General features: G+C 40.0%; 1 protein-coding gene across 2 annotated transcripts in view; it reads right to left on the minus strand.

The window, feature by feature from the left end:
* Window positions 1–13,521, minus strand: part of LOC118786786 (sodium/potassium/calcium exchanger 4-like) — a 38,212-nt gene extending 24,691 nt beyond the window's left edge. For both annotated transcript variants that reach the window (XM_036542108.1, XM_036542107.1), the window contains exons 1-2: window positions 13,322–13,521; window positions 2,981–3,094 (exon numbers count right to left, since the gene is read on the minus strand). In XM_036542108.1, the coding sequence (XP_036398001.1) occupies window positions 2,981–3,094; window positions 13,322–13,478 (271 nt within the window). In that variant the 5' untranslated portion in view covers window positions 13,479–13,521. The remainder of the gene's footprint in view (window positions 1–2,980; window positions 3,095–13,321) is intronic.
* Window positions 13,522–13,820: the final 299 nt, after the last annotated feature.

The raw sequence follows: 13,820 nt of genomic DNA on the forward strand, positions 1-13,820 counted from the left end.
TATTGACACACAAAACTGCTCTAGAGCTTTTAGGTTGTAGAGTGCAGTGAAGGTGGTAAACTTGCCAATTTGCAATTTGGAGAGAGGGGACTTGAAACAGGTGCAGATAAAGACATATCAGCTTGGCTCTGTCATAATATATATACTGCTAAAGACTGACATTTACATAAACATTTCAATAGTGACAGTGGTCACCTTGTCAATTTTCTTGAGTAACTATAGTAGGAATGACGTGGGAACGTAATCTGTGCCAGAACCGTAAAATTAAAATATTTACTCCAACAGAACATGCCAAGGTACAGGAGTTAAGGATGGCAATATGAGGTTGACCTCTGCAACTCACTACAGCACTATAAGCAACAGATCAGTATCAGTATGTATGAGTATCAGCTGGTCAAAGCTCTGGCTAATGTAGCTGCATACATTCAGATAATTGATTTTTTGTACTCTCCATGAATATGTGCGAGACTGTCTGGGTTCTCTCGGTAAGCAGGGACTATTGTATTGCCTCCTGCCAACAAATATCCCCCGCTTTCAATTATTGAGCTGAATCTCTTGAATGCTTTGTTCGAAGGAAATATCTAAAAACCCATTTTCACTCAGCCGGCCTTGACTTGATATGCTGGACAATAAGCAAACCAATTGGGTCTGAATAATACAAGAGGAAAGAAATGAGAGAGAGAGAGAGAGAGAGAGAGAGAGAGAAAGGAGAGAACAGGTTGGGCTGCTGATTGATGTTCAGACAAAGCAAACTTCACCTTGCCAAAAACCATTTATTGTGCAAGATCAAAATAATATGCTGCATTTTAACCATGGTGCCTGCAGTATTTGATTTTTTTTAGAAAGGACAAAATCCTACTTTAACACCATCTTGATTGCTAGCATTTGGGGACTGTTAGAAGCTTCCATTAATGATCCTTACCTACACCCATAATCCGTCACTCACCAGGGTCATTTGCTTGGTATAGTTACTGTGACATCCTATTAAAAGATTGTAGGAATGTCTCTCTGTTCAGTCATAGGGGAGACAGATCATTCTGTGCTCAGAAAGGTGTTGCTTATCTGTGACAAGCAGCACCTCCTGTTGGCTTGATCTCTCTCTGTTAATGAGAGGGTGTATACCCGGTATGGCTTCCAAAATATGTGACACATCAGCTTCAGGTTTAAAGAGTATGGTGGACATTATTACATGACATTTTCTGTCATGTCATGTGCAGACCACAGACATTTTTTAAAAAGAGGAAATGGCCTTTTGAAGTGTGATCCCTTCCTTACAAATGTGTCACAACAGCCAAGAAAAGAACAACAGCCTGCCATCCAATAGCTTTGAAGTCACAAATGGCAGCTGAGTTCTTACTGGACAATATGGAAGACTGCTTTTTCTGCCTGACAGCAGAGTGGTACTGATGGCTCAGAAAAAAAGGCCATTACTGGACCAAAGACAAACTGAGATTCACTCTTCAGAAGAAGAAGATGAATACATTCCAGATGAATTAAAGCACATCGATCAGTTAAATGGAGTAAATGCTGGGAGCCAATCTCCTTCAGTGAAAGTTCCTTTGGTGACCTTTTCATCCAGTGTGAGTTTGTTCCAAAGTGTGATGTCACAAAGAAGAGAACCAGAGTCAAAAAATCTGCAGAGAAAACATATATCTTTTTCGAATGCAAAGAAATGGATCACTGACTGTCCCACAGATATCAAAAAAGCTTTACATTCTTCCCTGTATAAGTACAGCTAAAATGGTACCCTAGATACAAACACAATCAGGGAGGTGTTTATTTTGTATAAGTGGCATCACTTTACACAGTCAATGGGAAGGTCCAATGTTTTGCAACAGGCTTGTTGTTCATGTGTTCAGATTTCACTGAACTGGCAGTGCAGTCAAAATGAGTCTTCACCTGGTCACTGTTAATTGGATTGCCTTTCACGGTGTATCAGAACAGGTGGTTGCATGCTGACATTACATTACATTCATTTAGCAGACACTCCTATTCAGAACGACTTCCAGCACAAAGGAACAGAAGTGTATGCATTCAAACTGAATGAGCAACAGTGTCAGAACACTCTAAGAACACTCTCAGGCTAGGTAATGGCTGTCTGCATAATGGAGTATCAAAAGTCAAACTGGTAAGTAAGGAATTGTACCCCACAAGGTACTACCTACGCTCTGCTAGTCCACTGAGCCTAATACACAAGTTATGTTACTTACTGCAGGTACTGTACAGTAACACTGCATATTGGAAATAATTTTAAAAGATTGTTCAAATATCCACTTTTGGTGTTACTATGCTGTGAAAGTGTTTTCACCTACTGACAAAAGTTTAACATTCCAGCTGATTAAATATTTACACAGCCAGAACAGGGTCATTCTGCTCCCTTTTTAATTGCCTTGTATTGCCTTTGCAAATTTGATTTCTATCCTGACAGTTGACTGAAACTTCACTTACAAAATACCGTCTGACAGTTGTGGAGTCTCCAGTTAGCCAACTGGCCAGTAGCTGACGGGGGAGCGAGGCTTCATGAACTCGGGAATGGGTGGAGCTATCAACAGTAAATCACTGACTTTAAGGAATTATAGCCCTTTGCTATGGAGAAAAACCTTCTTCATTAGTTCACATAAGTCAATGATTGACAGCAGGGTAGGTCCCACTATGTGGGTCACGAAGCTTTACTCTTCAATTGCTAGTCGGTAAACGGCGTTCATTCCTACCACCCCTTCATCCCCACCCATCCTAGCCTGCTGGTTACATCATCAATTACCTCATTTGGCAGATGCTGCTTATCCAGAGTGATACAAGGTACAACACTACATGTAATAAAGCCATATGAACAACAGTGTGGATCCGTCATCAGTGACATATTTGATCAGGTGTAACAGTGTGTAACACAATGCCGAAATAACCTTAGCGCTACACAGAGGAGATGTATGAAGAGCTACAGCAATCAAGAAAATGTTAGTACCCCAAGAACGAAACTCACCTGGCTCCGTGCAGTTCCTCTCCTCTTCCGTTATGTTGTTGTCTGTAGTGGCCATTAGTCTCCGCCCCCATTGCGCCTGGGCATCGCGCCCCACCTCCATGGTTAGCCCATGCCCTGAAAATCAAAAGAGGAAGCCTTAGAGTACTTGCACGCTGAATGAGTATGGATTTTTACAGGCGTCATTTTCACTAATGAAAAAGTAAAAAAAAAAAAAAGACTGTCCAATTCATAAATGGCTTCAAAATTTGAGACACAGACTTTAAAATTTGTATTTGATGCGCTGGTCTTTCATTTTTTGAATTGCAATTATTGATTATGTCTTGTAATGAAAATGCACTGACTGGTAAGAAATAGCTTGATATACACGTGTCAACACTGGAGCTGTTACTTAAAGTATGCCTTCCTTCCATCATCAAAATTTCCAGAAAATAGACAACAACAACAAAAAACCTCACAACAGACTCGGAGTTCAATGGCCCTTCCTTATTAGAAATCCAAACAACTTCCCCTTCTGTATAGCATGCAGAGGGCTCACAACACAACAATTCAATTCAATTCATTTTTATTTGTATAGTGCTTTTTACAACACAAGTTGTCACAAAGCAGCTTTACATTGTTCCCAGGCCTGAGACCCCCTGAGAGCAAGCCTAAGGCAACAGTGGCAAGGAAAAACTCCCTATCAGGCAGAAACCTTGAGCAGAACTGGGCTCAGAGGGGGGGCCCATCTGCTTCTGGCCGGCACTGGGCAGATAGAGTGCCGTGTAACAGAAGAAAGGAATAATTATCAAGATCTCAAACTAAATTATCATGTTAATATCTGTTATCATGAATCATTAATAATAATTAATTCATTATGTCAAAAATGACCTGTTATGATATGGATGGTAGGTAGAGTCATTCGCATCTTTAAGAATGAATACATGGATTAATAACGACCTTTCAAATCCATAAAGTATACTCACTTTTTAAAAATTCCCGGGAATTTCACGGATCAAACTCAATCAGCAAGCTGTTTAAGAGTTCATTTTAATATCAGCCCAACTGCTTCATCAAACTTGGCCCGGAGCAGGCAGCTATTTCAAACATCAATCAACGTAAAGGCTTTGGATTGAATGGGTACTGTGGCGCAAGGGGTGCTTCTTCAGATGATTACTAATCTTTATAGACCTATATTACTGCCTCTTAGGATTTAAACATAAACATAAACAAAGGACCAGCATGAGAAATGGGATATTGACTTTTTAAATTGTGAGACACAATCTTGGTTGTATCAATTAGCCGATGGGTAATTGGAACACACTTATGCATTGGGAATTACTGCCTGGTGATGATTGAGCCATAATTTAGTGACCTCCCTGTCCCCCAAACCTCTTACCACAGCTTACTGGGGACCATGAGGATGAAGCGGGTCTACCTGCATTCAAAAGACCCCTCCCAGATTGCCATTACTACACGCCACTCATTGTGACAGCATGCAGAATGACAACAGAAGGTATATGGAATATCTGGCGCTGGGGTGTGGCGAAGAGGTAAGGAGCAGGGCTCATAACCAAAGTTTGCTGGTTTATTTCCCCAGCAGGCTACTGCCCTTGTACTTTTGGGTCAAAGTACCTCAGTAAATATCCAGCATTGTAAATGTATAACATGTAAAAATTTGAATAAGGTAAGTCACTCTCAGTAAGAGCATCTGCCAAGCAACTGCAATGTACTATTTCTCTATTATTTATAGTTTATTTAGGTACATGTGAACAAGCTCTCATCCTAAGTTTTAACGGCATGCACTCACAATCGTAGGCCATTGTTTGGTCTAAGCTATTGTTTCAGATTTTATCTGGAGCTATTGTCCTTCCCAGCAACAATCATAACGCATTATTGCACATCAAGTGCATAATGGCTTAAACCACTCAATTACTGTAATCTTACAAAAACCAGTGGAGGATTAAGCATTTGTCACCACACACTCCCACATGTACAATTCAGTGGAAAGACTTTTCATTATGCTGGGAAAGGTCATGACTCTGACATGGTTACATACAAAAGCAAGCGTCATTGTACAAGGCGCATCTGAATGTACTGCGAACTACAGCACAGCATGCCCAAGGTAGGGGGGTTCTCTCTGCTATATACAGCTGTAATGAATATGTCTATATCAGATAAATGGTTCCTGACCAGATCGTTGCTGCCTCAATCGATATAGTCCACTAAAATTACCTGCCTGTTACCAGACAAAGTAAGATGAAGTCATAGTCCCCCAAAAAAAAACAAGTGCTCTTTGGATAAGATTATTCCTGTTGATAATCAGGGACCCAAGGGAAGATGGTACCAGATGGGAAGTTGTCTCACATGTTTTATCCATATCTGAATCTGCTCCAGAATTTAATAACCTAACCCCTGAAAACCTCTTCATCCAATCAATAACTTTTACCAGAGACCGAGGCCCCCTGTTTACCAATTTTATTCACATATGGCCACAACAGGCTTCCAGAGGAGATATGAGTGTTTTTTATCTAAAGAACATTGTGTGTGTGGTTACAACAATACTATTGATGTAGAAAAATAAAAAAACAATGGAAAATACTCCACTTAATTTTATCCAATCAGAGATAGGTGTAAAAATATTAAACTGCACATGCATGCAATTTGTACACTGTCATGGACCTAAATTTCATTTCTGGATGTCAACAGCCCGAAGTTCGTAGAAAAACCAGTAAACAGCAGTTAGTCCAAGTTCAGAAGTGAAATGCAAAATAAATGTTTGTTTTTCCTAGAATCATTTTAAATTGTATCTTTCGTGTGACATTCTTTAATACTGTGTAACCCGTTGTACGTCTCTTTAAAGTATAAAATGAAATCATAGCCATCAAGCAATCCTTGCTATGGTAAAAAGCAGTTATCAGCCAAAAAAAGGAAATACCAAAATGTGTGCCTCAGAACTTTAGAATGATATGCGCTTCAAAGCTTTGCTTTCGTCACTCAGTTAAGGGTCCTAAAATGCTTCAAAGGCTATGCCTAAAGCCAGTCTGTGTCCCTGGATTAACAGTGATACACTTGTTTTAGGTTACATACAAAGCTGAAACGGAACTTTTATGTGGGTTCGAGTTAGAGCTGGAATACTGGTCAGTATTTTAGACCACTAATATTCTAGGCAAATAAAATGGGTTGCATGAAGTATGTACTACAGATAAAAAGAACAAGTAGGGGTATTCAAACTGCAGTTATTTATAAACTGTTTGACAATATAATGTGTTTAATTTTCTTTTCTCAGTTACCTGTTTGGGCCAAGAGCCATTAAACTACCCGAGAAACAGCTGGTCTAAAACGGTTTATCTGTTTATCTGATTATCTGTTTTGGCAAAGCATTTCCTTTTTGCAAAGGAAAACAAATGTCACAGCATTTCAAACAGGCTGAACAAATGTTGTGGAAATAAACAAACTGTAGCCAGAAATCTGTATGCCCAATTTGAGAAACATCTTAGGGGATGAATCCTGTTTTACATTTAGAAAATTACTGAAAGTGAAGTTTCAAAAATGCAATTCCACAAAGCAACCAAAGTGAATACTGCCGATTTGGCATTAACGCCTGTATATTAACAATGATGTCTGAAGTCTGTTTTCTCTCTGTTTTTTCCTCCTTTGAATGTTCCCATTCCAGTGAAACAAGACGCACGAGATACAGTTTCATTTTACTATTGCGGCTTTTCGTTGTTATTTACAATATAAATGGAAAATTCCTTTTTATCACCTTGACTGACTTGTCAGACTACAGTATGTGTTAAAGACTGTGTCTACTGCATCTACTGCAATGCATGGTGAAGATAATTTAAAAGCCTGCAATGCAGAGGATGTGTACCTACAACATGGTACACATGCTTGCACATCACATATGTCATAGGGCAATAGCACCATATGTTGAGTGTAGAGGTTTAATACAGATTAATACCACTTCTCATAATCACAGATATCAGAATGTTGCAGTTTTGTTGCATGCAACTCTGTGTTCACCACTGAAACATGTTTACCTTTTTTACTAATTAAAATCAGAAAGCAATATATGCACATTTCTGGAGGTACTGAAAATAAATAGGAAGCTAAGTATGTGCAGATGCTTTGATGATGTTCATGAAATGTATGTTGTGTCTCTTTTTGCACACAGCCGGTGTCATGGGAGACAGCTTCAGTGTTGTGAAAAACAGTGTCACTGAAGGACATGCCTCACAAGAAAAAGAAATAACTATGAAGCTGCTTCTGTAGACACAGAATTAGTAATGTAGATACTGTACACAGTGTAGAATAGTCTTACTGCTGCTGCTAATGTTTCACACAACGACCAACATGTACAATTCTATCAAAAGCCCCCATGAATCTGAAACAAAACATTATTATAAGAATAATCTTATATCCTATATCTTCAGCATTATTAGTAAAGACAGGGGAAAGAGAATATCTTGACATATCATGTCAAAATCAGCACTTTGGTGCACAATTCCCTGAGCTTGTCAAGAGAGAAATCATCAAGGTCCTGTTTTTGACAAGGACATTAGTCAATGTCCTGCTACAACAAATATCCTATCCAAAAAATACAGCTGATTCATGTCAAAACCTGTCAGAAAATTATCCTGTTAGGACCTTCCCAAAATCTTATAAGACTCATTGTACATCCTTCCAAGAGCTTGCAACATAATTGCATACTCATCTTAAACAATCTATACACAACCCAATGCAACAGTTTGGTAGAAGTCAAAGAGCTAGGCTTGAATCTGTTCAAAAGAACATTAATTCAATTATATTGAATTATTCAGCAGCCTTTAAAAATCCCATGTAGGACCTTAACTGATTGAGCAATATCTTATAGGGATCTGCATGACCTTGTAATACTACTGCACTTGGATTTTCTGAAAGTTCCTAAACACTCTTGCAAAAACTGTTCAGATCCTGCTCAAAGAAACTAAAATGCTGAAACAAACTAAAATTCTGGAAAGATACTGCATGATCCTACAATAACCAACATCCTGACAGCATTCTTAAGATCCTGTATATACAGTACAGATAAAGATCTTGAATTTAGGATGGATCCTACAGGCTACAGGATCTTGCCACAAGATTTCTAACCAGGGTTACTCTATGCAAAGAATCATGATAATTAAAAGCATATGCACTTTCTACTTGTCTGTGATTGAATAGAGTTACATATTAGAATAAGAGCATGCAGATACATGGCAATAATTAAACCTTGGATACATAATTCATCTGTAGTAATTACAAATATACATTGCAAATTTTAGAAATGCAGTTCTGACATGCTAATTTCTCACATGGATTATGTTTACTATTAAATATCAAAAAGTTAATGAGATGTGGAGTTTGGCAGATTTTACACTTGAATGCCTTCTGAATATAGTATGCATTATTAATCATAATTATTAATAACATTTATTGTTATTGCAGTAGACATGCTAATCTTACAGTGCACCCATTATAAATCTGTCTTCTGAATGGTGGACAACAGTATGTGGACAACATAATTGCAAAATGCAATGTAAGCACACAGGTATAAAAAGACTCAAGCAATGTGTTTCAAGCTTGATAAGATTGCACACAGAAAGTGCTAGGGACAGCCCGGTTCACCGGGCCGGTTTGATGCCGGCAGAGAGAAATGACTTGTCCTAAAAAATTCAGTCTGTCCGGGAGATTAGCTGCAGAGAAATTGAGCCCCGTGTGACAGACCCGCCCGACTGTGTAATTGCGGCACATCGCTCACCGCTGCCACTTCCTGTGTGAAAACCCCTGCAGAACTGATACACCTCAATCCACCCCTTCACACGCCACAGACATGTCATGACATGTTCTGCTCCATGTTAGGGGGTGGGGTGGGGGCAGTCTATGGGCTCAGGGCTGCCTGTGGATTGGGAGTGGGGGATGGGGGGGGGTAGCTATATCAATACACTTGCTACTCAGAGGTCAGTGAAGGACAAGAGTGCAGTATGTTTTGGTTACTTAAAACTTCGGTATGAAAATATGAATTTTTGAAGCAGCGTATTGAGAAAAATCGAGATCGAAATCAATCCTGACCAACCGAGAGGCGCCTCCGTTCTACCCAAGATCGTGTGGACTGCACACTAATTCTGCCGCGCACCAACACTCTCTGCCAGAGCTCACACTGGGAAAATCACTAGTTGTAAATTCAGAACGTGCCTGTTTGATTAAATACTAATAACATGGCCATCTCTATTCAGAACATGTACACCGTGATAAATGACCATAGGGCTATCACCGATTCACTGGGCTTGCTTCGGCACCGATACTTGCTCTACAGAGGGAATGTGTCTCTTCTCTGTACATATCATTCCTATGATATAATCCCTTAAGCTCCTTGTTGTTTTAATGAAATTAATGAACTGCGAGCTATATCTGCTGTAAATGTATTTTCAGATTCCTTTTTTTTTGGATGGGGGGGGGGGGGGGTTGCAGTGAGGCGAGCTCAAGTGGAATGGTAATTGCCATCTGCACACAAGTCTGCAAAAAAAAAAAGAATGACAACAAACATCATCATGGTAATTGCATTGTTTTGGTGAACTCCTTTTTAGAAATCTTAGAAAAGCAGAACAACTGCTACAACAAATATTATTAAGAAACTATGCATTTCAAAGTTGCAGGCAATGCCACTTCTCTTCGTCCCCTCCTCAGGGGGAGCGCCCCGGTGTGACCTTCAAATGATCTGTGTCACCAAAACACAGATAAAGTGTCCATGATGTTCTTTTCTTATAAGTCATTAATGTAGCCTGTATGTCTGCGTATGTAGTGCATGACTTCCATGACTTCCTCCCAGGAGCAGGACAAGAGGAACTCCGAAAGGGCTAGCGTTAGCAATGGCTGGCCTTCTATTTATCATGATAAAAGGTGAGAGATAAAAGGTGTAGTGCAGCCCAATATGATACATTACATGCTTAAGTTTTTACTGCCCTTCTTGCTAACCTCAAAAATAAAATGAAATTCCTGCCTCCCTGTACAACACAAACGGATTCAGAGTTTACCATCTTGTTCAATTTAGAATGAGAACACGGGCCCTCGATCCTTTGCATAGACAAGAACTTTGTTGTAACTGAATGGTAAATTTGGTCAGACTGATTGGTTTACATCAAAACAAGCTGTACTGCTACATATTTGAAGCTAATGTTGGCTGTTCACAATTTCCACAGAATCTTTAGACAAGAAAAGACCAAAGTTCCCTTTTAAGAAACCATGCATGCTAACTTCTGTGCATTATTGATTTAAAACAGCACACCTGACTGCATTTCAGTTTTGACGTTATCCTCAAACCAGTATTTTTGTACTTCCAAGACAAAAAGAAAGGCAACAGAAAATAGTGAGAAAACCAGAACAGTCACCTAGCTTTTCTGATTTCAGCAAGACTTTCAGACATCTTTTTGTTTTGCTATTAGTAACTTCAATTTTTTTCTTTCAAGCCATCACTTTTAATGAAGCGTAATATTTCTATGGCATTGAGTAGTGAGGTACTGATATTGAAGGTGGCTGCCCTTTTTTGGAATTTGACAGACCAATGAGAAACGAGAATATTCAAGAGTTGACAAGTTGTTGGCAAAGCAAATAGCTCTGTCACCTCTGACCTTAAAACCAATGTGTTAAGAGCGCAGGGAATTGATAGGAATGCCTTCGGAGTATTATTTCATTGATAGGGAGACCAATCAAACCACATTTATATTCCCCATGACGTTACAACAATGTTTTAAGTAAAAATGATCAGCTCCAATAACTTTTTTTCATATCTGCAATAGTCACTTTCTAAGACATCTGAAGATGGATTGCAAAGGGAAACCTTTGAGAAACATTGCTTTGCAAAATACTTTTGACTGTGGAAATACACTTGCCGATGCCCATTTGCATTCATTACCAGGAGCTTTACTTAGTGGGCTGTCTGTACAAGTGAACCAGCTTTTTTTTTGTTTGCAATGTCAGCACACTGACCTTTCACATCATGTAAAAGAACAAAGTAAGATGAGCTTTATTTTTGTAAAACTGGGGAAATGTTCCTTGACATTTTGGAAGGCAGTTGAGTATGCATTGATTTTTCCATGACTTATGAGAATGACAGATTGCAAACACTTGTTTATTATGGTTTGTTTTGGCATCTGTCCTGACCTCCTAAAATGGTCAACAAACCACAATATATCACAGCAGTCAGTGCAACCACGTGACAGTGCTAGCACTATTTGCAATAGGATACAAGTAAGCACACAGCAGGAAAGACATACAATCTATACGACATAGTTAAATCTTTGTGTCTCATGACCTCATGATCAGGGCCTAGGACCAAGTCTGCAGTTATTTAAAGTAGAGTGGCATTAGGCGTTTTGACTATTTTTGCTTAACCATGTCATTCAATTTAGCGTGAAGATCCAGTCACTTACTCGCTGTTATAGACAGCTAAAACTATGGCATTCATTTTTATTAATGTTGTGTTCTCAGTTTTACACGCAGTTTACTACATTTTCCCATAATACAGTGTCTTTGGATGTACTGGATGCACAGTGTCATCATGGACAGAGTCACGACGTGGTCAGAGAAAGAAATACACTGAATGAACTGAAACGGATTCCATATACTCATTCACATATCATTAATATACTAAAAGAACCAAAGGAACTGAAGAAACTAGAAGAATTAGATGAATCAGTGGTGAGGGGGTGAACTATATCAGACTTACATAGTCACAAACTGAATTAAAGAACAAACAAACTGTAGACACTGAACAAATCAGTGTGCCGTGTACTGATTCTTTCAGTGCTTGGGGGAATTTATGTTCAGCTACTCTATTATTCTGATTTACAGCCTGGATAGTAGCTCACCCCAATGTACAGTAACTTTTACCCTCTGTTCATGGTTACTTTTGCAATTATAATTTTCCTGTTGGCTGACATAATTGTTAGAAGGGGTTGTTTGACCGGTGAGTCAAATCAAGGAATCTTTTAGCAGAGTAAACCAGCACAAACAGTACACTGAGAAGATTTGTTCAAAAATCTTATTCACAAACTAAACACCACTAATACAGAAAGCTGTACCACTAAGGGCAAAAGAACAACATCACAACATCGACCAAGGAAACTAAAATGAAGCAAAACCAATCAGGCAAAGAGTACTAATGATTACAATAATTACTACTTGCACTTAGAGTACATGAACACAATCGATTACTGCATATGTTACTGCATATGTGACACCACACTGCTCATAATTAAATATTTTATCTATACTTGTAAAGTACCACACTTTATTATTTTGGTATTTTAGACCGGATTTTATATTGACTGTAGTGCAACTAGGAATACTTCAGCCTCTCAATCATAAACAGCACTGTGTGTACACATGCCACCACATACAACTAGTCGCCCTTCTGCAAACTGTATTCATTATCAACAGCGTCAGGACCTTGTACAACCTGAGCATTACTGTCGTTTCAGTTTGCTTATCGAACATTAGATATATGACAGCTGGGAGTGGCATCTCATTTTGGACAGCGTGTAATGTCCGGAGCAAGACGCGCCGCAGCCGCGGGAGCGCTTCTTCTCCCCTTCCCCGGCGACCAGCAATAACGACCCACGGACGGGATCCGCACGAACGTAGCGAACAACTGCGTGACGGAAACTGCGAAAGCCTACATGAAAACGACGAATTTGGGGGTGACTGTGGTGGTCGCATGGGATCGTGTAATTGTCTTTTTGCGACGCGGTTTTGTGAGAGAACATCAACACTATCTCGTACACTGCGACACCGTCCGCAGGCATGCGAGCACACGTACACGCGCGCGCGTACCCAAAGAAGGAAACGCACCCTGCTTTAACCTATACTATAGGAGTCAAGGCCATTTCCCCAGAACGGGTATCCCAGTTTACCCTCGCAGTAGCGAGCGAGGACGTATTTGAGTAGGCAGTTGGCGAGGCTGGTTCCCTTACATTGACGATCCTCATCCCGTATCTTAATATTTAGTGGGAAAAAAATCATGCCACGAATGAAGTGAGCATCGTAATTAAGGATTCTTACACTCCCACCGCATAAATTGTGGGAAATATGAACCTCACCGACGCGTCTAGTCTGATACGTGATTTACACATTATTGAACGCAAATTTTAAGTGGCTTCTTAATTATAAATATGAGGCAAAACACTCGTGTCTCTTTAAATAAAACCGCATTTTCGAGTTTATTAAGCATACACATCACGGAAAGCTTTAAGTGCCTGCAAGTGAACATAATTGCACTGCAGTATTCTCAGATATTATTAGCTAGCCCCGTGCCTGCGAGCAGTTTCCCTCTAGTACTGTACTCACCTGTTTTTGTCAGTAGTGCTGACATACACCATGCCATGAAGAGGACACTGCAAATAAAACAGACCTGCACGAAAAGCATTTCCCTTCTCCTTCGAACTTTAAAAATCTTTGTAATCAGGGTCTTTTTCGACACGGCGCAATCCTCGTTCGGATCCATGGTTTTTCGGCGCGAATAAACGGGGCGTCCTTCTTGCTAGTTTTCGTCCCTCTCACGGTGTAGATGGGGGGGGGGGGGGGAGAAGACGGGAATGGAGTTGGTCTCACACAGGACACGCTTCGGATGCGGTCCTCATTTCAAGTGGCCGGGGAGCAGATCCTGAGTGAGGTAGCGGAGCGGATATCTTGCATGTGTGCTCGCAGGTGTTGCCGTAAAAATGCCGGGATTCTGGATTACCAGCTCGTGAGGAATGTGTCCCGTGCCGGGAGAATCCTTACGAGCGGTTTAATAGATTCAAAATATCAAACGTGCTGACAGTGTTCACGAGCTTAACAGACACCG

This window comes from Megalops cyprinoides, chromosome 12 (assembly GCF_013368585.1).
Source record: "Megalops cyprinoides isolate fMegCyp1 chromosome 12, fMegCyp1.pri, whole genome shotgun sequence".
NCBI classification, from domain to species: domain Eukaryota; kingdom Metazoa; phylum Chordata; class Actinopteri; order Elopiformes; family Megalopidae; genus Megalops; species Megalops cyprinoides.